Genomic DNA, 23,123 nt, shown 5'->3' on the forward strand with positions numbered 1-23,123 from the left:
GATTTAAGCACAGTGCTGTGTTGCATAACTTGGGTTCAGAACCTGCACTGATCTCTTATTTATAAAAGGTACTCCTTTAGTACGCCACTCATCCAGGCAAAACAAACATTTGTAATTATCATTATTTAGCTGAAAACTCCCAAATGACATTTTTTAAAGCTGTCCAATCAGAAACCAATAATTCCAAGACTACCTCTGGAGCAAAATCAAATCCCTGTTCATCTAAAAGAAGAGAGAAAACATAACTTAAGTTTACCCTACTGCAATTAATAGTCAACATGTCCCACAGATTTCTATGCAAAGTTTTAGCTTCCAGGCAGCCAAAAGGAATGCTGGACACCACAAGTCTCTCAGACTCTTTCATGCTTCTAAAATCAAGGAGAACGCTGATGACAGTATAGCTTCCCCCAACGAATACTGCTGGACAAAAGCAATCTGTGAGCACTGACTACAGGAGAAGAACTACTCCTTGAAGAAATGTACATGTACAAATTCAAGCATTCTTATGTATATTGAACCAGAACAGTTTAATTTGGCAACTTTATACACCTGTCACACTTAGACAGAGAGTTCTGAAATTTCATAGGCAGAAGTTCTAATGCTAGTTAACTATATTTAGGCAATTCTCTTACATTGTATTTACTTGCTTACTGAATAGAATAAGAGAATTTGCAAAAATTTGACAAGTCTCATGAGTTTCTGTGCAATATGGTCCAAGCTTCCTTTGCTTCTAGCTTAATACCACTCTAGAAAGAATATACACTCTAGAATATACACTCTAGAAAGAATATACAGAACTCTGTCCCACCTCAACCTTCTAGCCTACTAGCACAACATCCTATAGAAGTTCCTTCTACCTACACTATAGAAATGAGTGAAGCATTTCTTCTAAAAATTTGTTCAAAACTAGAGTTGAATTAACATACTATTATATTTCTATAAAGTTGAGAAAAAATCCTGTAAAGAAAACATTAATTAAATATAATTAAGTAGCTTCAAATTAGAAATGGTTAGTTCAGTGAACTTACTAACATTAACTCACTTTTTCTTAGTGCCAACTTCATACTTCTCTTTCTTTTCCTCAGTGTTCTCTCCATTCTGTTGTGATTGGTTGATGTCCTTAGTTTCAGACCCTCCATTTAGTGTCTTCGCACCTTTAAAACAAAGGGGAAAGAATCAGCGCTGCAGGAAGCAAGAACAGCAAAATTCTGTCATAAGAAGCATCAACTCCAACACTACAAATGTTTTTCCTATAATCTTGAAATCTACCAGCTGAAGTTATTCTTGTGGTTTAACCCCAGCCAGCAACTAAGCACCACACAGCCGCTCGCTCGCCCTCCCCCTCCTGGTGGGATGGGGGAGAGAATCGGAAGGGTAAAAGTGAGAAAACTCACAGGTTGAGATAAAAACAGTTTAATAACTGAAATAAAATAATAATAATGGTGAAAACAACAACAACAACAAAAAGAACAAAACCCAGGAAAAACAAGTGATGCAACCACTGACCACCCACCAACTGATGCCCAGCCAGTCCCCAAGCAGCAATCACTGCTCCCCGGCCAACTCCCCCCAGTTTATATACTGAGCATGACATCATATGGTGTGGAATAGCCCTTTGGCCAGTTTGGATCAGCTATCTTGGCTGTGCCCCCTCCCAGCTTCTTGTGCACCTGGCAGAGCATGGGGAGCTGAAAAGTCCTTGACTGGTGTAAGCACTACTTAGCAACAATTAAAAACCATCAGTGTGTTATCAACATGATTCTCATACTAAATCCAAAACACAGCACTATACCAGCTACTAGGAAGAAAATTAACTCTATCCCAGCTGAAACCAGGACAGTATCCACCCCTTATTCCATACCATCTACGTCATGCCCGGGTCTTACACTTTCCAATACATTCCAATTAATCACCACCACTTTTCCCATCCTTTGATATATACACACATATATCATGCCCTTAGTCTATGGGCCATCCCTCTAAAACGTTTGTTGAGTTCATTTAGTCCATGACTTCGGGCTCCATCTGTCACAACAGTCTTTCACGGCAGGAGAGAGGGTGTGTGGTGTTGGACTGTTGCATGCTGAAGCCAGTCCTGGTTCTATCACCACTGCACTTTGTTTGATTTCCTGAAAGTTCATTCTTCATTAATTTGGGTGATTCTGTAATACCATTGATATGGCACATAGTAATCATTGAAGTGATGACATACAGTATTATATAGCAACAAACATCATACAATTCAGTTCATTGGCTATTTTCACCCAAAATCAAATCCCCTTGAGGTACACATCGGACTTCCCCATCCTCCCGCATCACCCACCAAGTGCACCCCGGTCCTTGAGCAAAAGCAATCCCAAGAATGGGTTTGCCTTTGCCCGAGGCAGGAAGAACCCAGACTGTCTTCCCCGTCATATTTTTAATGTGCACTACAGGGAGTTTTTTGGTTTTTTTTTTTTGCTTAGGGACATGGTTTAGTGGTGGACTTGGCAGTGCTAGGTTAACGGTTGGACTCAATGATCTTAAGGGTCTTTTCCAACCTTAACAATTCTATGATTCTATGACTTTATCCCCCTCTACAGTATGTAAAAGTTTTGACTGGGCAGGGCCAGCTGGATTGGCAGATCCCCTACTGTTGACTAACCAGGTGGCCTTTGCTAAATGTGTATCCCAATGTTTGAATGTCCCACCACCCATTGCTTTCAGTGTAGTCTTTAACAGTCCATTGTATCGTGTGATTTTCCCAGAGGCTGGTACATGATAGGGGATGTGATATACCCACTCAATGCCATGCTCTTTGGCCCAGGTGCCTATGAGGTTGTTCTGGAAATGAGTCCCGTTGTCTGACTCAGTTCTTTCTGGGGTGCCATGTCGCCATAGGACTTGTTTTTCAAGGCCCAGGATAGTGTTCCGGGCGGTGACATGGGGCACGGGATATGTTTCCAGCCATCCGGTGGTTGCTTCCACCACTGTAAGCACACGGCGCTTGCCTTGGTGGGTTTGATTCCGTATCTGAATAAAATGTTAAAGGGGTATGGAAACTGGTATACATGCAGGATTTTTAGTTAATGGATGCTTATTTTTATGGCATTTGGAAAAACTCACAGAGTGGTGGAATATATCAATTAAAATAAGGCTTTTAAAGTCTATGATAAAACAAGACTGAAGACTTGATAAATAGGGTTTGTTTGGGATTTTTTTCTGAAGAAAAATATTTTAGGAGTTTTCTTCAAAGATTGTGGTATACTTATAGCTTACTTATTTCTGTACTTCTTTTAGTAGAGTTGCTGTGGGAGTTATTTTATTTGTCATATAGTCAATCTTTTTCCCATAATTCCCCGAGGTAAACTTGAATGTCAGTTTTAAATTTGGGTCCTCTTATAATATTCTCTCTCCATCAATCTGTTTTATACACTGCAGTTTTATCTTAATTTTTACATTTTAATAATACTTTCATTTGCTGCTTCTAGGGGAAACAGTCTGCTAATCTGGAGGATTCTTTATCTGCAGTATCTTAATAAATAAATTAAATAAATTTATTTTGGTCTTTGAAGAAACCAGAGTTTGACTTCTGTATTTTTACACACAGTTTGAATATCTCAAAACATCTCATTTAAAAATAATCATAAAAAAAGACTCAAGACTTTAGAAAACAGCATTGTAAAAATGCTTTCATGTTTTTATAGGCAAAATAAAGAAGGTAAGAAATCAGAAGTTAAGAGGATGGAGAAGAAGAGAGGTTAGTTTAAAGAATATTAAATATTCTTAATATATGTACACATACACAGAATATATAAATACACAATATTTTTTACTATCTTAATTTTTTTAAAAGAAGTACATGTCTAGACTTACTGCTAAGGGGGTTTTGGGATCTCAGTCAAAGATGTTTGATCTGTGATTACTTCCTTCAGATCTTTCAAGCAGTGTATTCTTGTTTTAGGCCTTCTACATTCTTTCCTTCAGCAGTGTATTAGAACTGGTCTTCAGTATTCTCATCTCATTGTCATCCTAGTTTTTAAACCTTTTACATGTTCTCCATTCATCTACATATGAAATCAAAGGTTCTGTTTCTTTGAAGTGAATCACTTTAGTTCTTTATCTTCACAACTAATTGTCTGTTCCATAATAGCAGAATAATCAGGGACCCCTTGCAAATAGTCAGATGGTATCCTTTTCCAGGGAAGGGGCTTATATTTGGGATAGTTACTGAGTTCTTGTTCACCAGACCAGACTTCCAAACCAACCTTTACAATAAGAAGTCATTCCCTTCTTAATGTCCCTACCCTTCTTAGATATGTCTTAAGGGCAGTTCAAACCACTGCCTTCAGGTTCCACCTGTCTTTTGTTATATGGTAGAAATCCAGTGGTTTAAACTGGAACCAATTTCAGTGTTGGCAGGAGGAGAGATTTTTATATAAATGTGTTCAAGATAGATGGGACAAACAAAATAAGCAGTTTGCCTGCAATATTACTTAGTGTGTATACCACTTGTATACTGAAGAAAATCCAAATAAATGTTGTGATGGGTTGACCTTGGCTGGCTGCCAGACCCCCACCCAGCTGCTCTCTCATTCTCCCTCCTCAACAGGACCGGGGAGAAAATAAGATGGAAAAGCTCATGGGTCGAGATAAAGACAGGGAGATCACTTACCAATCACCATCGGGGGAAAACCAGACTTGAGTTGGGGAAAATTAATTTAAGTTATTGCCAATTAAAAAAATAGAGTAAGATGGTGAGAAACAAAGACAAAAACTAAACTACATTCCCCCCACTCCCCCTTCTTCCCAGGCTCAATTTCACTCCTTCATTCCCAACTCTTCTATCCCCTCCCTGCCCCTAGCAGCACAGCAGGGATGGGGAAAGAGGGGTTGTGGTCAGTTGATAGCAGGTTATCATCTCTGCTGCTCCTTCGTCCTCACACTTTTCCCTGCTCCAGCATGAGTCCTTCCCACAGGCTGCAGTTCCTGTCAGGAGCCTGCTCCAGCATGGGCTCTCCACAGGCTGCAGGGGAATCTCTGCTCTGGCACCTGAAGCACCTCCTCACCCTCTGTACTGGCTTTATGTGGCAAGGTTTTGGTAGTGGGGGGGTGGACTGCAGGGGTGGATTCCGTATGTGAGAAGAGATCAGGAGCTGCCCCCATGTCAGATAGAGCCAGTTCCAGCTGGCTCCAAAATGGACCCACCCCTGGCCAAAGCTGAGCCAATCAGCAATGTTGGTGTCACCTCTGTAAAAACATATTTGAGAAAGGGTAAAAAACACTGCACAGCAGCTGTGAAAGAGAGGAATTAGAAAAATGTGAGAGAAACAATGATGCAGACACCAAGGTCAGTGAAGAAGGAGGGGGAGGAGGTGCTCCAGGTGCTGGAGCAGAGATTCCCCTGCAGCCCATGGAGAAGACCATGGTGAAGCAGGTTGTCCCCCTGCAGCCCATGGAGGACCCCATGCCGCCGAAGCCAGTGGATGTGCCCTGAAGGAAGCTGTGACCCCATGGAGAGCCCACGCAGGAGCAGGCTCCTAGCAGGAACTGCAACCCATGGGAAGGACCCATGCTGAAGCAGGTTTTCTGGCAGGACCTTTGGCCCATGGGGGACCCATGCTGGAGCAGTCCATTCCTGAAGGACTGCACCCCATGGAAGGGACCCATGCTGGAGCAGTTTGTGAAGAACTGCAGCCTGTGGGAAGGACTCACAATGGAGAAGTTTGTAGAGGACTGTCTCCTGTGGGAGGGACCCCACGCTGGAGCAGAGGAACAGCATGTGTAGGAAGGAGCGGCAGAGACAAAGCATTGTGAACTGACTGCAACCCCCATTCCCCGTCCCCCTGTGCTGCTCAGGGAAGGAGGTAGAGAAGTCAGGAGTGAAGTTGAGCCTGGGAAGAAGGGAGGGGTGGGGGGAAGGTTTTTTTTAGATTTGTTCTTATTTCTCATTATCCTATTCTGATTTGACTGACAATAAATTAAACTAATTCCCCCAAGTCAAGTCTGTTTTGCCCATGACGGTAATTGCTGAGTGACCTCCCTGTCCTTATCTCGACCCACAAGCTTTTCGTCATATTTTCTTCCCCTGTCCTTGTGAGGAGGGGGAGTGGCAGAGTGGCTTGGTGGGCACCTGGCAGCTACCCAAAGTCAACCTGCCACACCCTCCTTCTTCACTGACCTTGGTGTTTGCAGGATTGTTTCTCACACTGGTTTTTTTTTTTCTTTTTTTTTTTTCCTCACTCCTCTCTCTTACTCTGCTGCGCAGTGTTTTTTACCCTTTCTTAAATACGTTTTCACAGACGCACCACCAGCTTCGCTGATTGGCTTATCTTTGGCCAGCAGTGGGTCCATTGCAGATCCAACTGGAATTGGCTCTGTCTGGCACAGGCGCAGCCCCTGGTCTCTTCTCACAGAGGTTACCCTCGCAGCCCCCCCTGCTACCAAAACCTTGCCACATAAACCCAGTACAGATCTGTAGCACCTATGAGTTACAGATCAACTTATTCATTTGTCTTTACCACTTGTTAGGGCACATGCATTGTGAACTACTTTATTTGGATGGATTTGAACTATGACTGTGTCCAAGTCTCTTAAATCCAAAGCATCAATATTCAGGTATCCTCTCATCATAAAGATTCTACAGTTTCCCAGCTCTTACTATTTATTGAAACTTTCATTTAACCTGGGTTAACTTCTAGAAGGCAACAGTTGGATAACACAGCAGAAAAATGTTCAGTTGTAACTCCATGTTGTTGTTGTGTGTCCAGTTAAAAAAAAAAAAAAAGCTACATTATTTGCTACCTTAATGCACCTTAGGAAAACTTAATATGAGTTGCCTACTCATAGTTTTTCACCTTCTGTATCTCAAGTTCAGGTTTGTAGAAATGTTTCTACAAAAACATCTCATGAGATTATTAAATATTCATGCCTGCTATTTCTGATCTTTAGAAACATCAATGGATTCTAGGCTTCAAAGGATACATGCAGAAATTAAAAACTCACTCAAAATTGATAATCTAGTAAGTATATTTTGTTCATTGATGTATGTGTATAATTCAGGTAGGAAATATTTTTTGAATGTCTGGTTTGAATTATGATTTATTAAACAATATATCTTGAGAAGTAAAGGAATTCTTTAATTTGTAAGACCTGGTTTGGGGAACTTCTTTCTTGATTACTCACCTGGTCTTCTCAGAGTGCCATCATGTGAAAAATGTTGAAAGGGATTTGGCCTCTGACTTAGCACTTTAACTTCATGAAGGCTATTTGTGTAATGAGAAACTACTAGTTTAAGTGATGAAGTCTTTCACAACAAACACTGAAGTGGCTTCTGCATTTAGCAGCATGAGAAGTAGTGAGCAGTTTCAACTCAGTCTAAGAGTTTGTGCTGTCATGCTAAAGAATAAAACATTTGTTTCTAGTACCGCCAACTCTTAAGTCTATAAAAATTTTCTGACTTCAAAGTAATTCATATTAAATTTAAAAATTTTCACCTCAGAAAAATGGTTCAGTTTAAATATTTTTCTGTCAGCTGAACTCCAGATAGTAAATTCACTTAAAATGTAAAAATACTTGAAATAAAAGCTCACAGAGATATACTTATTCTTGCCTGGATTAGAAGATTTTATAAGATTGGTTGTAGAGCTATAGCAAAGATGCTTTCATTGTTGTATTTATCACTGACTAAGTGTGGCAACTACAATATTTTACTGAGAGTAGTCCTGAATCCTTCTTTTTCTCTGCCAAGTACCCAGGTGGTTTCTACAACTTGAGTATCTTTGTATATAATTTGATGAGTGAAAATCTCACCTCTTTCAAGAGAGATCTAAGCAGTGTCTGACTTGCTTTTTTGCTACTTTCCCCCAAGAACAGGAAATAAAAACTCAACATCATTGCCTTCAATTTTATATTTTTGTCTTCTTAATGTGACTACCAAAGATTGTTAGCATTTAAACAAAGTCTTCAAATCAAACTTCTGTTTATATACAGGATGTGAACAGGTGTATTGAGGCTCTTGATGAGCTTGCTTCCCTTCAGGTCACAATGCAACAAGCTCAAAAACATACAGAGATGATTTTGACTCTAAAGAAGGTGAGTTTTGCAAATTCATTTAAGGTAACTTCAAAAGGGAAAAAAGGAAACTTTTTTTTTTAATTGACATCAAGTTTATTTACTACTTTGGAGCATGTTTCACTTCAAGTCTAAACAACACGAGTTAAGAATTTCATATAGCACTTACTGAGATTAAGTAGATATGTATATATATAAGTGGAGTTGACTGTTTTACCTTTTCATTTTCAGATACGGAAGTTCAAAGTTAGCCAAATTATCATGGAAAAATCTACAATGCTCTATAACAAGTTCAAGACCATGTTTCTAGTTGGAGAAGGAGATTCTGTTCTCTCACAGGTACTAAATAAATCACTTGCTGAGCAGAAGCAGCATGAGGAAACCAAAAAAAACAAAGAACATTGGAAGAAAGGTCCAACCAAAAAAACAGAAAAGGAAAAAGAACTAACAGGTAGGTGTTGGTGTATTTCATCCCACTCTCCCCAGGTGACTTCACTATAGTAGCACAGAGGCTGAAAGGTTACCAGCTATGTTTGTGCTATATTTTTTAATGAACTTTATAGTACAGTAGGATTTATTTAGTAACTAATTACACTGCAGTTATCTTCCAAGTTGCATCATGGGAGTAGGGAAGGAAGATCAGTACTGAAGTCAATTCAGTTGGAGTACTTTTAGGAGTATAATAGCTGAATGAGCTTCCATAGTTAATATTTTATGTGGTGTTTTAAATAAAATAGTTCTTTCAGTTAGCCTCACAGTTCATTTTTAGTTTCTTGATTGTATCCAATCTCCACTACTTTGTGAGCCAAGTTCAAGTCATTAAGGGATATATGAGTGGCTGCTTCCTCCCGCAGCTCTGGCCCAGGACTCCCTCCTGCTTAGACACTCTTGAAATATATGCTGATCACTTCAGATTAACTGTCATATACTTAATACTTCTCAAGTTAATTTTCCGATGTTCTTGAGTTTCTCTTGAAATGTGTTGTGAATTACCTTGAAACTGTAGCCTTCATCAATATTTTATATGCTTGCTCATTTTATTTAGATAATGCAATGTATGGAACTGAGGTATACTGAATTCTTAAAAGTCATCATAATATCTCTTCTTGCTTTTATATATAGCTGTCCTGGTTTCGGCTGGGATAGAGTTAATTTTCTTCCTAGTAGCTGCTATAGTGCACAAGAAGCTGGGAGGGAGCACAGCCAAGATAGCTGATCCAAACTGGCCAAAGGGCTGTTCCATACCATATGACGTCATGCTCAGTATATACACTGGGGGGGGATTGGCCAAGGGGCAGCGATCGCTGCTTGGGGACTGGCTGGGCATCAGTCAGCGGGTGGTGAGCAGTTGCATCATTTGTTTTTCCTAGGTTTTGTTCTTTGTTGTTGTTGTTTTCACTATTTTTTTTTTCTTTTATTTCAATTATTGAACTGTTCTTATCTCAACCCGTGAGTTTTCTCACTTTTACCCTTCTGATTCTCTCCCCCAGCCCACCGGGAGGGGGAGGGGGAGCGAGCAGCTATGTAGTGCTTAGTTGCCGGCTGGGATTAAACCACGACAGTCCTTTTTGGCGCCCAACGTGGGGCACAAAGGGTTGAGATAACGACAGATGTGACCAGAGCATATTAAAATAAATTTGTTTTAAGCATTCATTATATTAGTCTAAGAGTCGCTGGTCACAATGCTGTTTTATTTGTTCGCATGGTTGTATTATGTAATTCCTCACTTGCAATATGCATTCCCTGCGGTGCTGTTTATCACCTCTGGGAGATGGATCAGGATTATCATTTTACTATACTGTGTAACATCGACTTATGATACGATAATATTACGAGTCAAAAAACTCATTTGGCATTTGTATTTGGTATTGCTGTCATCTCCGTACCTCGGGCGCCATCTCTCGGAAATTATTAATAATGACACTCTTCACCTTTTCTCCTCGGAGAACCAATCTATGGGGAAGACGGGGGGGGGGGATGCTTTCCCCCGTTCTTTCACCTTCCCTTTCTCCTTCAGGCTAGTTACACCAGCTCTCGAGAATTTTTAATATCCTTGGGATGTTCAAACCAGCATGCTCCTGTTGCTATGTCTCCTGAATGTGTTTCAGGTCTTGTTTAGGTTTAAAAAACTGTTTTAAAAAATTACCCAGAGATCTGCCCCAAGGCTGGACAGTCATGGGTGGCACGGCATGTGGGAGAATACTTAGAGAACTTCTCACCTCCAGTGATCTGGAACTTCACTCCCAAACAACTATAGGATCCTGATGAAGTGATAGAATGCTTCAGAGAAAAATGCCGTGGTTATTCCAAAGAGGCACAACTCATCGCACTGTGCTGGGCCCTGGCTAGTATCTACCAAACACTGCTCGATATTATGCAGCACCCTCAGGGAGAAGAGAGGGAACACAAACCGACAGGCAGTGCGGCTACTCCGACCCCGGCGACAGGCACTGCAGCTAAACCAGGAAACCAGCCCGTGCCGGTATCAGTCACCCCTATGCACAAGAAGAAATATTGGAAGCAGAGTAAATGGCAGCGCAGAGGCAAACCCATCTGGGCTGCCGCATTGTGGCAAGATATTTCTGCCCGGGTAGAGAACCTGGTTGTAAAAGTACGTCACGTAGATGCTCATGTAACCAAGAGTGGGGCCACTGAAGAACATCAAAGCAACCAGCAGGTGGATCAGGCTGCTAAGATAGAAGTGGCTCAAGTGGATCTGGACTGGCAACATAAGGGTGAATTATTTCTAGCTCAGTGGGCCCAGGACACCTCAGGCCATCAAGGAAGAGATGCAACATATAGATGGGCTCGTGATCGAGGGGTGGATTTGACCATGGACACTATTGCACAGGTTATCCATGAATGTGAAACATGTGCTGCAATCAAGCAAGCCATGCAGTTCAAGCCTCTCTGGTATGGAGGACGATGGCTGAAATATCAATATGGGGAGGCCTGGCAGATTGATTATATCACACTCCCCCAAACCCACCAAGGCAAGCGCCGTGTGCTTACAGTGGTGGAAGCAACCACCGGATGGCTGGAAACATATCCCGTGCCCCATGTCACCGCCCGGAACACTATCCTGGGCCTTGAAAAACAAGTCCTATGGCGACATGGCACCCCAGAAAGAACTGAGTCAGACAACGGGACTCATTTCCAGAACAACCTCATAGGCACCTGGGCCAAAGAGCATGGCATTGAGTGGGTATATCACATCCCCTATCATGTACCAGCCTCTGGGAAAATCACACGATACAATGGACTGTTAAAGACTACACTGAAAGCAATGGGTGGTGGGACATTCAAACATTGGGATACACATTTAGCAAAGGCCACCTGGTTAGTCAACAGTAGGGGATCTGCCAATCCAGCTGGCCCTGCCCAGTCAAAACTTTTACATACTGTAGAGGGGGATAAAGTCATAGAATCATAGAATTGTTAAGGTTGGAAAAGACCCTTAAGATCATTGAGTCCAACCGTTAACCTAGCACTGCCAAGTCCACCACTAAACCATGTCCCTAAGCAAAAAAAAAAAACCAAAAAACTCCCTGTAGTGCACATTAAAAATATGACGGGGAAGACAGTCTGGGTTCTTCCTGCCTCGGGCAAAGGCAAACCCATTCTTGGGATTGCTTTTGCTCAAGGACCGGGGTGCACTTGGTGGGTGATGCGGGAGGATGGGGAAGTCCGATGTGTACCTCAAGGGGATTTGATTTTGGGTGAAAATAGCCAATGAACTGAATTGTATGATGTTTGTTGCTATATAATACTGTATGTCATCACTTCAATGATTACTATGTGCCATATCAATGGTATTACAGAATCACCCAAATTAATGAAGAATGAACTTTCAGGAAATCAAACAAAGTGCAGTGGTGATAGAACCAGGACTGGCTTCAGCATGCAACAGTCCAACACCACACACCCTCTCTCCTGCCGTGAAAGACTGTTGTGACAGATGGAGCCCGAAGTCATGGACTAAATGAACTCAACAAACGTTTTAGAGGGATGGCCCATAGACTAAGGGCATGATATATGTGTGTATATATCAAAGGATGGGAAAAGTGGTGGTGATTAATTGGAATGTATTGGAAAGTGTAAGACCCGGGCATGACGTAGATGGTATGGAATAAGGGGTGGATACTGTCCTGGTTTCAGCTGGGATAGAGTTAATTTTCTTCCTAGTAGCTGGTATAGTGCTGTGTTTTGGATTTAGTATGAGAATCATGTTGATAACACACTGATGGTTTTTAATTGTTGCTAAGTAGTGCTTACACCAGTCAAGGACTTTTCAGCTCCCCATGCTCTGCCAGGTGCACAAGAAGCTGGGAGGGGGCACAGCCAAGATAGCTGATCCAAACTGGCCAAAGGGCTATTCCACACCATATGATGTCATGCTCAGTATATAAACTGGGGGGAGTTGGCCGGGGAGCAGTGATTGCTGCTTGGGGACTGGCTGGGCATCAGTTGGTGGGTGGTCAGTGGTTGCATCACTTGTTTTTCCTGGGTTTTGTTCTTTTTGTTGTTGTTGTTGTTTTCACCATTATTATTATTTTATTTCAGTTATTAAACTGTTTTTATCTCAACCTGTGAGTTTTCTCACTTTTACCCTTCCGATTCTCTCCCCCATCCCACCAGGAGGGGGAGGGCGAGCGAGCGGCTGTGTGGTGCTTAGTTGCTGGCTGGGGTTAAACCACAAGAATAACTTCAGCTGGTAGATTTCAAGATTATAGGAAAAACATTTGTAGTGTTGGAGTTGATGCTTCTTATGACAGAATTTTGCTGTTCTTGCTTCCTGCAGCGCTGATTCTTTCCCCTTTGTTTTAAAGGTGCGAAGACACTAAATGGAGGGTCTGAAACTAAGGACATCAACCAATCACAACAGAATGGAGAGAACACTGAGGAAAAGAAAGAGAAGTATGAAGTTGGCACTAAGAAAAAGTGAGTTAATGTTAGTAAGTTCACTGAACTAACCATTTCTAATTTGAAGCTACTTAATTATATTTAATTAATGTTTTCTTTACAGGATTTTTTCTCAACTTTATAGAAATATAATAGTATGTTAATTCAACTCTAGTTTTGAACAAATTTTTAGAAGAAATGCTTCACTCATTTCTATAGTGTAGGTAGAAGGAACTTCTATAGGATGTTGTGCTAGTAGGCTAGAAGGTTGAGGTGGGACAGAGTTCTGTATATTCTTTCTAGAGTGTATATTCTAGAGTGTATATTCTTTCTAGAGTGGTATTAAGCTAGAAGCAAAGGAAGCTTGGACCATATTGCACAGAAACTCATGAGACTTGTCAAATTTTTGCAAATTCTCTTATTCTATTCAGTAAGCAAGTAAATACAATGTAAGAGAATTGCCTAAATATAGTTAACTAGCATTAGAACTTCTGCCTATGAAATTTCAGAACTCTCTGTCTAAGTGTGACAGGTGTATAAAGTTGCCAAATTAAACTGTTCTGGTTCAATATACATAAGAATGCTTGAATTTGTACATGTACATTTCTTCAAGGAGTAGTTCTTCTCCTGTAGTCAGTGCTCACAGATTGCTTTTGTCCAGCAGTATTCGTTGGGGGAAGCTATACTGTCATCAGCGTTCTCCTTGATTTTAGAAGCATGAAAGAGTCTGAGAGACTTGTGGTGTCCAGCATTCCTTTTGGCTGCCTGGAAGCTAAAACTTTGCATAGAAATCTGTGGGACATGTTGACTATTAATTGCAGTAGGGTAAACTTAAGTTATGTTTTCTCTCTTCTTTTAGATGAACAGGGATTTGATTTTGCTCCAGAGGTAGTCTTGGAATTATTGGTTTCTGATTGGACAGCTTTAAAAAATGTCATTTGGGAGTTTTCAGCTAAATAATGATAATTACAAATGTTTGTTTTGCCTGGATGAGTGGCGTACTAAAGGAGTACCTTTTATAAATAAGAGATCAGTGCAGGTTCTGAACCCAAGTTATGCAACACAGCACTGTGCTTAAATCAATGAGTTGTTCAAAAATCAATATGACATTAATGTGGTGTGGCATCTGAGTTAATTGAAATTGTAAATGAAGCGGTTGGACAGTGGAACGTATGTGGCCAATCACTTGAAAACAAATGGACACTTTTAATAACTGTCTCTCCAAGGTACATTTTTCATGACCTGTTTCACTTCCTTGTTTCTACAGAACCTGACAACACTTGGATTTTTGTAGTGGCAAGAGACAAACTGAGTCAGATTGCCCTTTTTATTTCCTGTTAAAAGCATAAGGCTATTTGGCTGCAGACATGACACACCAGTGGTCATTACTAGTCAAAAGAAACTGAAGACAAACACTTCACATACTTGCACAAGATGTCTTGACCAGGTTGTCTCAAACAAGCAACTATAGGCAAATTAATTCATATATTTCTTTAAATATTCCAGCACAATATTGTGCTTTTGCCCTTTAAAACTTGCAAGTATATCTTCCAAGGATTGAGCCAGTGGTAGTGTTATGTTCTGCCAATATACATTTCCCTCTATTCTCTCTAAGAGAGAGAGAGAGAGAGAGTGTGTATTTGCATTGGCTTGAACTCTAAGCTCCAGTTAGCATTGTTTGACTCATCTAAACGAAGAAATCAAACCTGTTTACATAAACCCTTGTATGGCTACTTAAGAGCAATTTATTTGGATTAGCCATTATCAAACAACGTGTGCATAATACAAACCTATCTTGCTTAAACCAATGTTAGTTTACAGTTTTTGCAGTAAAAGTCCACTTGTAAGCTTACCACTCTGACTAAACTGGTACACTTTTCATGCTGAGAAATGCATATGCTGCACATGTTAAAACTCGAACAATCTGCAAACTATATTTCTGTCATGTGAAACTTGCTTACAATTTCATATGCAGTGTTAAATTGTTTAAAGAGGAGACCATTAAGCAGAGTAAACATGAGCAAAACATGAATTTACAAAACACTCTAAGCACTGAGTATTGCGTCTGAGCAAATGGTTTGTAAATGTCTCTTCAGTTCTGTATTTTAAATGTTGCTGTAACTTTACTCCATTTGTTAACTAGAGATAAGATGCTTTCATATCTTTTTGAATATGTACTTGAACAATCTGATCCCATAGCTAATCTTGCTTTGAGCCAGAGGTTGAAGTTAGATGACCTCCTGAGGTCCCTTTCAACCTGAATTATTCTATGATTCTGTGCATTCTAGAAAATAATGTATTCCAAGTGATTGTGCTTAAGAACTACTTTCAATTGTGTTGATAGGCATATATGCTGTTTCCTTAAGTTATCTTTTTAAAGTTTGGGACGTGTTGAATTATTCATTGGTACTAAGAAAAGCTGTAGTTGGTAATGCATGTTAAAACAGCAAAAGTCAAGGTCTTTTCTGCAACACTGTTCAACAAGCTCCTTTGTTTCTTTTTACCAACTGGAGAGGATGAATAGCTGAGGATGTTGGCACAAATTTGGCAGTAGACTGAGGAGCAACACAGTTGTACCTGCACAGACTCACATTCTTTAAGCAAGACTGTGTCTAACATACAAAGCACTGAATTGAGTTTGCCTAACAAATATTAATGAGGTAGCTACCTAGACCAGAAAAATGGAAAATAATGATTTAAAAAAAATTCAATTTATGTCCATTATGCTGACAGAGGAAGTTGCAAGAAAGCAAAAAGAAAAATAAATCTTTTCACATTTTATCAATATTAGGTTTTGTGCTTAATAATTAGGCATCGGGTATGATCTAAACTACGCACAGTCACTAAGATAAGCTACTGCTCCTTACTTTTACTGAAGTGGAGCTCTGTATAGTTCCCTAGATGCATAAAATATGAAATCTATTTAAAAGTAAAGAAGACTCGGCTCTCGTGAGACCCCACCTGGAGTACTGTGTTCAGCTCTGGGGCCCCCAGCACAAGACAGACATGGACCTGCTCGAGCGGGTCCAGAGGAGGAGGGCCATGAAGATGATCAGGGGGCTGGAGCACTTCCCCTATGAGGACAGGCTGAGAGAGTTGGGGTTGTTTAGCCTAGAGAAGAGAAGGCTCTGGGGAGACCTTATAGTGGCCTTCCAGTACTTAAAGGGGGCCTACAGGAAAGATGGGGAGGGACTCTTTAGCAGGGAGTGTAGTGATAGGATGAGGGGTAACGGTTTTAAACTGAAAGAGGGTAGATTTAGATTAGATATTAGGAAGAAATTCTTTACTGTGAGGGTGGTGAGACACTGGAACAGGTTGCCCAGAGAAGTTGTGGATGCCCCCTCCCTGGAAGCGTTCAAGGCCAGCTTGCATGGGGCTTTGAGCAACCTGATCTAGTGGAAGGTATCCCTTCCCATGGCAGGGGGGTTGGAACTAGATGATCTTTAAGGTCCCTTCCAACCCAAACCATTCTATGATTCTACGATAACCAAAACAACACATGACAATTTCTTGCAGAAATCAAAAAGCATGTCAGATTTACATAATAATATCTTAAGAATTGCAGAAATTATGAAAACAATTTAGTGTCTTTGGGACGTTGGAAAAGTTTAGGTTTGCCCCAAGGAAGAAGTGTGTTTAGGTTTCTAGAGAAAGAATAACTGACAAGGAAGAGACGAAATCACTTGGGGGGGGGGGGGGGGGGGGGAAGTAAATCTAGATTCTTGTTAAAGGATAGAGAAAGGTTATAATTTTATTGTTATAGATGAAGGGGACCATTTCCTTCTCCTAGTTCCCAGAATTTTTACCTTGTTCTCCCCCTTCTTCCTCCTTCCCAAGAACTGTGTGGATGGTAACATCTCGATCTCATGGTGGTGGCTTCTTCACCCGCTTATGGAATAGGTCTTGAGAATGGGTCAGATCGATTTCTTCCTGCTGTCCTAACCCCCTAAGTTTCTGACAGGATCTTCTCTCCATGCTAATGCTTGGTTCATTTGTGATAATTTATCTTCTGACTGCAAACTGCTTGATATTACTCAACTGGCTTTGCAGAGCCAGAGTAGCATAAATCATAACTTCTTCCTTGTTCTGTCTGATAGTATAGCCTCCAGCTGCCAGACAGAGAAGGAAGTGTTTTCCAGGGAACCCTATGTATTCCATAACCTGAGCAACTTAATTCATGGCTATAGAATTTTGATATAAATCTCAGTCTCGTGTATTCAAGACTGACTTAAAATGTAATAGATGGCCCTGCTGGAACAAGAGAGTTAGCTTCAGGTATTCTCAGGATACTTCTAAACAGAACCCACCAACTCTGTCCTACTGTTAGGAAATCTAAGTCACTGAAAGACTGACATCACTTAATTTCTGGATTCAATTTTTCCCATCCTTCCACAATACTACATATTGATTTACAAGAGCTTTTTTATTCTCCACTTAAAAAGTTAAATAATGCTTGGGAAAAAAAAAGGCAGAGGGAGGACACAGAACACCGTGCAAACCAATGGGGAATTTTGTTAGGTTTTGGGCCTCCTCTTAGTTTCAAAGTACTACCACAATGTACAGACACTATGTATTAAAACATACTCACGGCTCAGATTCCATTTGCTCCTCTTGCTTACACTTTCTTTCTGTCAGTTCTCTCTCATGTTGGCCTTGTAACATGTTTCTTCTATGAGCTCCTTGAAAGTTTCTCCCTCCTTTTTTCTTCTGTTTTTATTTAGGATTTTAGGGTGAGAAGAGAGGAGGAGTCTTTAGATTACTGAACATCAAAAACATTAATAGTTAAACCTACCTGCTCTAGATGTCTACACATTATTGCTCTAGTCTATGAAACACCCTGATGAGAGTTAGCATTCCTCTGTAACTAAATCCAAATCTTTTATGTGCAGATAAGAAGCTGAGTTTTATTAGTGCTTTCTCTCAGATATGGAGAAGAATATCCCAAACACCAAAAAACCCAAAGCCATTCCCAAATGATCAGCTAGAGACAGCTTCCCATCTCTCAAAAATGTATTTCACAGACCCCACAGATTCTCAACACTCAGGGCAAAAAAATATATGCGTACAAGTAAGCATATTAAAAAACAAACAAACAAACAAACAAACAAACAAAATTTTGCTACAATAAATCACTTACATTTAAATCCATCTTTTAAAAAAATAAAGTATTAGAAATTTTTTTTCTTTGTAAATATCTAAAAGTTATTGAAAAGATTATTTGACAGAAAGGAATTCTGCAACTTCTCATTTCCAAGACATGCATCTATATTAGCCAGACACAAGGCTCCAACACTTAATAGACAAAATTGAAGACCTAGTATTAGCTCTAAGAAATATTTTCAGTGAACTACTGTTCTTTACAATAAGTAAGTCAATAAAGAGCAATATACCTTATCACCTTCATGTTCTCCTTCATCCTCTTCAGAATCAGATGCTGATGCAGAACCCACTTGGGAAGTATTTCTCCTTTTTGGTTCGGTCTCCCTCTTTGTTTCTCTTCTATCAAATTCCTTCCTCGATTTGTCTTCTTCCTTCTGACTCTCCTCATCTTTTTTCCCTTGTTTTTTGGGCTTTTCTTCCAGTCCTTTTTTCTTTGTCTTCTCCTCTTCATGAACACTAAAACACAGTAAATTATTTAAGCTTCATATTCATTATCTATACCCAGTTTAAAAGAGAACCTAACTCTCAATTCAGGAAGATGTACTTTCTAGTTTTTATTATCAAATACTCCACCTGCACAAAGTTGGCTCACTCTTAGATCTTTCATTTCATAGGATCATAGGATAATTCAGGTTGGAAGGGGCCTCCGGAAGTCTCTTGTTCAATCCCTTGCTGGGGGTGGTTCAGACCAGGTTACTCAGGGCTTTCTCCAGTCTGGTCTTGAAAACCTCCAAGGATGGAGACTGGACAACCTCTTTGGGCAACCTGCCCCACTGCTTGACTGTCCTCAGAGTGAAAAAGTATTTCCCTATATCCAGTCTGATCCCCTCTTGTTTCAGTTTATGCCCGTTGCCTCTCATCCTCCCACCATGCACCGTTGTGACAAGCCTGGCTCCTTCTTCTTGATGAACTCCTTGTAGGTATTGGAAGGTTGTTATTAGATCTCCCCCAAAGCCTTCTCTTCTCCAGGCTGAACAAGCCCAGTTCCCTCAGCCCCTCCTCATAGGACATGTGTTCCAGCCCTCTGACCAGCTTGGTGGCCCTCTGCTGAACTCGTTCCAGTTAGTCGGCATCTTTCTTGTATTGGGGGACCCAGGATTCTAGATGTGGTCTAACAAGTGCTGAATAGAAGGGGATAATCACTTCTCTCAATCTACTGCTGTGGTGGGTTGACCTTGGCTGGCTGCCAGGTGCCCACCAAGCTGCTCCCACCAAGCTGCTCTGTCACTCCCCCTCCTCAGCAGGACAGGGGGAGAAAATAAGATGAAGAACTCATGGGTCGAGATAAAGCTGGTTTAATGAAAGAAAGCAAAGGCTGTGCCCAGACACAAAGCAAATAAAAAAAAAAAAAAAGAAAAAAAAAAAAGAAAAAAAGATTTATTCTCTATTTCCCATCAGCAGGCCATGTCCAGCCACTTCCTGGGAAGTAGGGCCTCAGTACGCGTAGCGATTGCTTTGGAAGACAAATGCCTTAATAACAAATGCCCCTCCTCCCCCTCCTTTCTCTTAGCTTTTATTGCTGAGCACGACGTCATATGGTATGGAATATTCCTCCAACCTGTCTAGTTCCCTCTGGATGGCAGCTCTGCCCTCAAGTGTATTGACGGCACCCCCCCCCCAATTTGCTGTCATCTGCAAACTCAAAGAGAGTGCACTCTGTCGCCTTCTCCAGGTCATTGATAAAGATGTTAAGCAGGACAGGTCCCAGGATAGACCCCTGCAGTATTCCACTTGTTACCAGCCTCCAGGTAGAAAACAACCTATTAACCCCTATCCTCTGAGCCCAATCATCCAACCACTTTTTTACCCATCTGGTTGTCCACCCATCCTGACTGCAACATCCAACTTATACTGAGTACTACAAAGAGAATGCTGGGCAGGAACTCAGTAAGTCATGACAGCTCATCAAATGCAACCACTTGGGTTACAATAAAGACAGGCATTTTATATAAAAAGCCAACTCACATGTCGATCTCTGAAGGACAAGGTGGTTTCACCAATTTGGGTCTCCCTCTTGGTTTTGGAACCTTTACTTCAGTAGCTAATTATATAAAAAGAACAGGTTAGTCTACAGCCACCACCCGTTCCTTATCTAAAAGGATTGTTTCTCATGTCAACACAGAGAAGAAACACTTGAGTCAAACTTAGTAGGGTAAATACTCTATTTAAAAAATTTCAAATGTTGGAACTGTGTATCAAAGTTTAATCGAGATCCCTTTGAAAAATTAAAATCTCAACCAACACTCTGGTACTTTAAGATAGCAGTCTAAGAGGTTTAAACCATCTGTTCCTGTGCCTTTTCCACCCAGTGCAGTCAGAATGGCCCTGCCTCATGTTACACAGCTAATAAAAAAAAAAAAAAAACACCATGCCTGAAACAAGAGAATAATAAGTGGAATAATAAGACAATAATAAGTGGGGGGGGGAAACTTAAGTAATTTAACAAGGCTAAGTGCCGGGTCCTGCACTTGGGTCACAACAACCCCATGCAACGCTACAGGCTTGGGGAAGAGTGGCTGGAGAGCTGCTTGGCGGAAAAGGACCTGGGGGTGCTTGGTTGACAGCCGCCTGAACATGAGCCAGCAGTGTGCCCAGGTGGCCAAGAAGGCCAATAGCATCCTGGCTTGCATCAGGAATAGTGTGGCCAGCAGGACCAGGGAGGTGATAGCGCCCCTGTACTTGGCACTGGTGAGGCCGCACCTCAAATACTGTGTTCACTTTTGGGCCCCTCACTACAAGAAAGACACTGAGGTGCTGGAGAGTGTCCAAAGAAGGGCAACGAAGCTGGCGAAGGGTCTAGAGAACAAGTCTTATGAGGAGCAGCTGAGGGAGCTGGGGTTGTTTAGTTTGGAGAAGAGGAGGCTGAGGGGAGACCTTATCGCTCTCTACAACTACCTGAAAGGAGGTTGTAGTGAGGTGGGGGTCGGTCTCTTCTCCCAGGCAGCAAGCAACAGGATGAGAGGAAATGGCCTCAAGTTGTGCCAGGGGAGATTTAGATTAGATATTAGGAAAAATTTCTTCACGGAGAGAGTGGTTAGGCATTGGAACAGACTGCCCAGGGAAGTGGTGCAATCACAGTCCCTGGAAGTGTTCAAAAAATGTGTGGATGTGGTGCTTAGGGACATGGTTTAGAGGTGGACCTGGCAGTTAGGTTAATGGTTGGATTCGATGATCTCAGAGGTCTTTTCCAACCTTAATGATTCTGTGATTCTATGATTCTATAATTTAGTGTGCAAATCTAAACTCAGCCTATTTAGTAGTAGTAAAGAGCTTCATGGAGCTTCCATCCCTTTCCCTGAGAGTAAATCAGTGTCAAGAAATTCTACCACCACACCGAGGTATACAGCACAGTTCTACATTCTCTCAATTTCACCATGTTTCAGTGTTAAAGCGAGCTAAATAGTTTATCTACCTTCTTGATGTTTATACCCTTCAAACTCTGTAAAATGAAAATACTTAGTATGCTGCCGTTATGGATTGAAATTTATGGAACATGCTTATCTGCTAATCCCAGTGAACATTCTGTTAGGAAAAAAACCTAACAGCCCAGTGTTTGAAGTGCTGCTGCTGTTAGTGTGGAGCACTGCTAAGCAAGAGATGCATGCATCATATTAACGCAAGAGAATGCTGCACAGTACATCATCTAGTAACACATTTCTCATAGGGTGCCAAAGCATCTCTTGTAAAGGTCCTTTCCTGCTCTTATAGACAATAGCTTGTATAAACACAATTCATTTGAAAGATCAATATAATCCCACACACATGAAAATATTAAAAATGTTCATTTAATAAATATAATGAAAGTGGGTGAAGTACTAAGGTAATACTTCATTTCCTCACACCTAGTCTTAAATAGTTTGCCTTGGGAGCTAACTATGGTTGCGCTTTCTAAAAGTTATTTTCATACTACTACCAGATACAGGTGAGTATAAAGTATTAAATTATCTGTTTCCCAGACTAAATGCTCATATAGCATATTTAAGTGCTCCAATAACTTTCCCCATGTTAGCAGTAAACAAATTTAAAACATTTCCTTCAAGAATGCTTGCAAACTTGCCATAAGAATTGCAATTAAATCATTGCTACTTTCACAAACAAGTACTGCAGAACTATTAGCAAAATCTTTTAAATTACATGCTGCTTCTAATAGCTATATTTTCTTCTCAGTTGTCTATCGGTCTACAGAGGTTTCCTTTAAACGTCTTTTCAGCAAAATCTCTCCAGCTCTTCACTTGTTTTTACTGTCCTCTGAGCTCTTCCTATAGACAGTCTCCCTCCCCCCATTTTTTTTAAAACTTGTTTTATGGATATTCTAACACAACTTAAGTACCATTTGTATACATCTTTGATTAATATAAACCTTTGTGAAGCCACAGTGAAACAGAGGTCTTATTGCATAGTCTGTAAGTTAGCAGAATCCTATGGAGGCTTTCCTAAAGGTGATACTTGCAAGGGAATACAATGATCCTCATTTCAGAGGACCCAGCATAACCATAAACATTTTAAGGCCCTTTATGTGCTAAATTGCTAAATACCTCAGGTTGCCATGTAGGATAGTTTAGATGTGTGTATATATATTTTTATATATATATATATATATAAAAAAAAAAAAATTGGAAGTTTACATATTAGGAAATATTCTGTAATACTCCGGAGAACTGGGGGCAATAAATCCTCTGACCATCTCTATTAAGTTATTTTGTATGGGGAAAAATAAATAAAATTCCTTTTTGTTTAAAGTTACCTGCTGGTCTTCCTCTTTTAGGGCTTACTTTTGGAGTCACAGCCACTGCAGCTGCTACCACTGCAGTTTCCGCAGCTTCAGCTTGTTTTTCAGCCTAATTTAAAGAAAGCAATTCACAAATTAAAACCATAGACCCTCTCCCCGTAAAGCAGCTATTTCTTATTTGCTTTCTAAAATATTGCATAAAATATATTTCTAAACCACTAAAAAATAAAAAAACCCTAGTTTAGTAGAGTAAGGATGCATAAAAAGCCCAATAGTTTCT

At 40.6% G+C, this 23,123-nt stretch overlaps 1 protein-coding gene and 1 long non-coding RNA gene across 2 annotated transcripts in view; one reads left to right on the top strand and one right to left on the bottom strand.

The window, feature by feature from the left end:
* Positions 1-23,123, top strand: part of LOC309601981 (lens epithelium-derived growth factor-like) — a 92,253-nt gene that overhangs the window by 68,315 nt on the left and 815 nt on the right. The window contains exons 12-16 of the mRNA XM_082335242.1: positions 3,687-3,739; positions 6,931-7,001; positions 7,972-8,073; positions 8,284-8,503; positions 12,882-12,993. Coding sequence (XP_082191368.1) covers positions 3,687-3,739; positions 6,931-7,001; positions 7,972-8,073; positions 8,284-8,503; positions 12,882-12,993 — 558 coding nt within the window. The remainder of the gene's footprint in view (positions 1-3,686; positions 3,740-6,930; positions 7,002-7,971; positions 8,074-8,283; positions 8,504-12,881; positions 12,994-23,123) is intronic.
* Positions 17,542-22,954, bottom strand: LOC309602014. The gene is made up of 3 exons (XR_014230615.1): positions 22,859-22,954; positions 18,345-18,570; positions 17,542-17,661 (listed from the first exon to the last, which is right to left on the bottom strand). It is a non-coding gene; the product is annotated as an uncharacterized lncRNA (long non-coding RNA).

This window comes from Platalea leucorodia, assembly GCF_965183815.1.
Source record: "Platalea leucorodia genome assembly, chromosome: W".
Taxonomy (NCBI): domain Eukaryota; kingdom Metazoa; phylum Chordata; class Aves; order Pelecaniformes; family Threskiornithidae; genus Platalea; species Platalea leucorodia.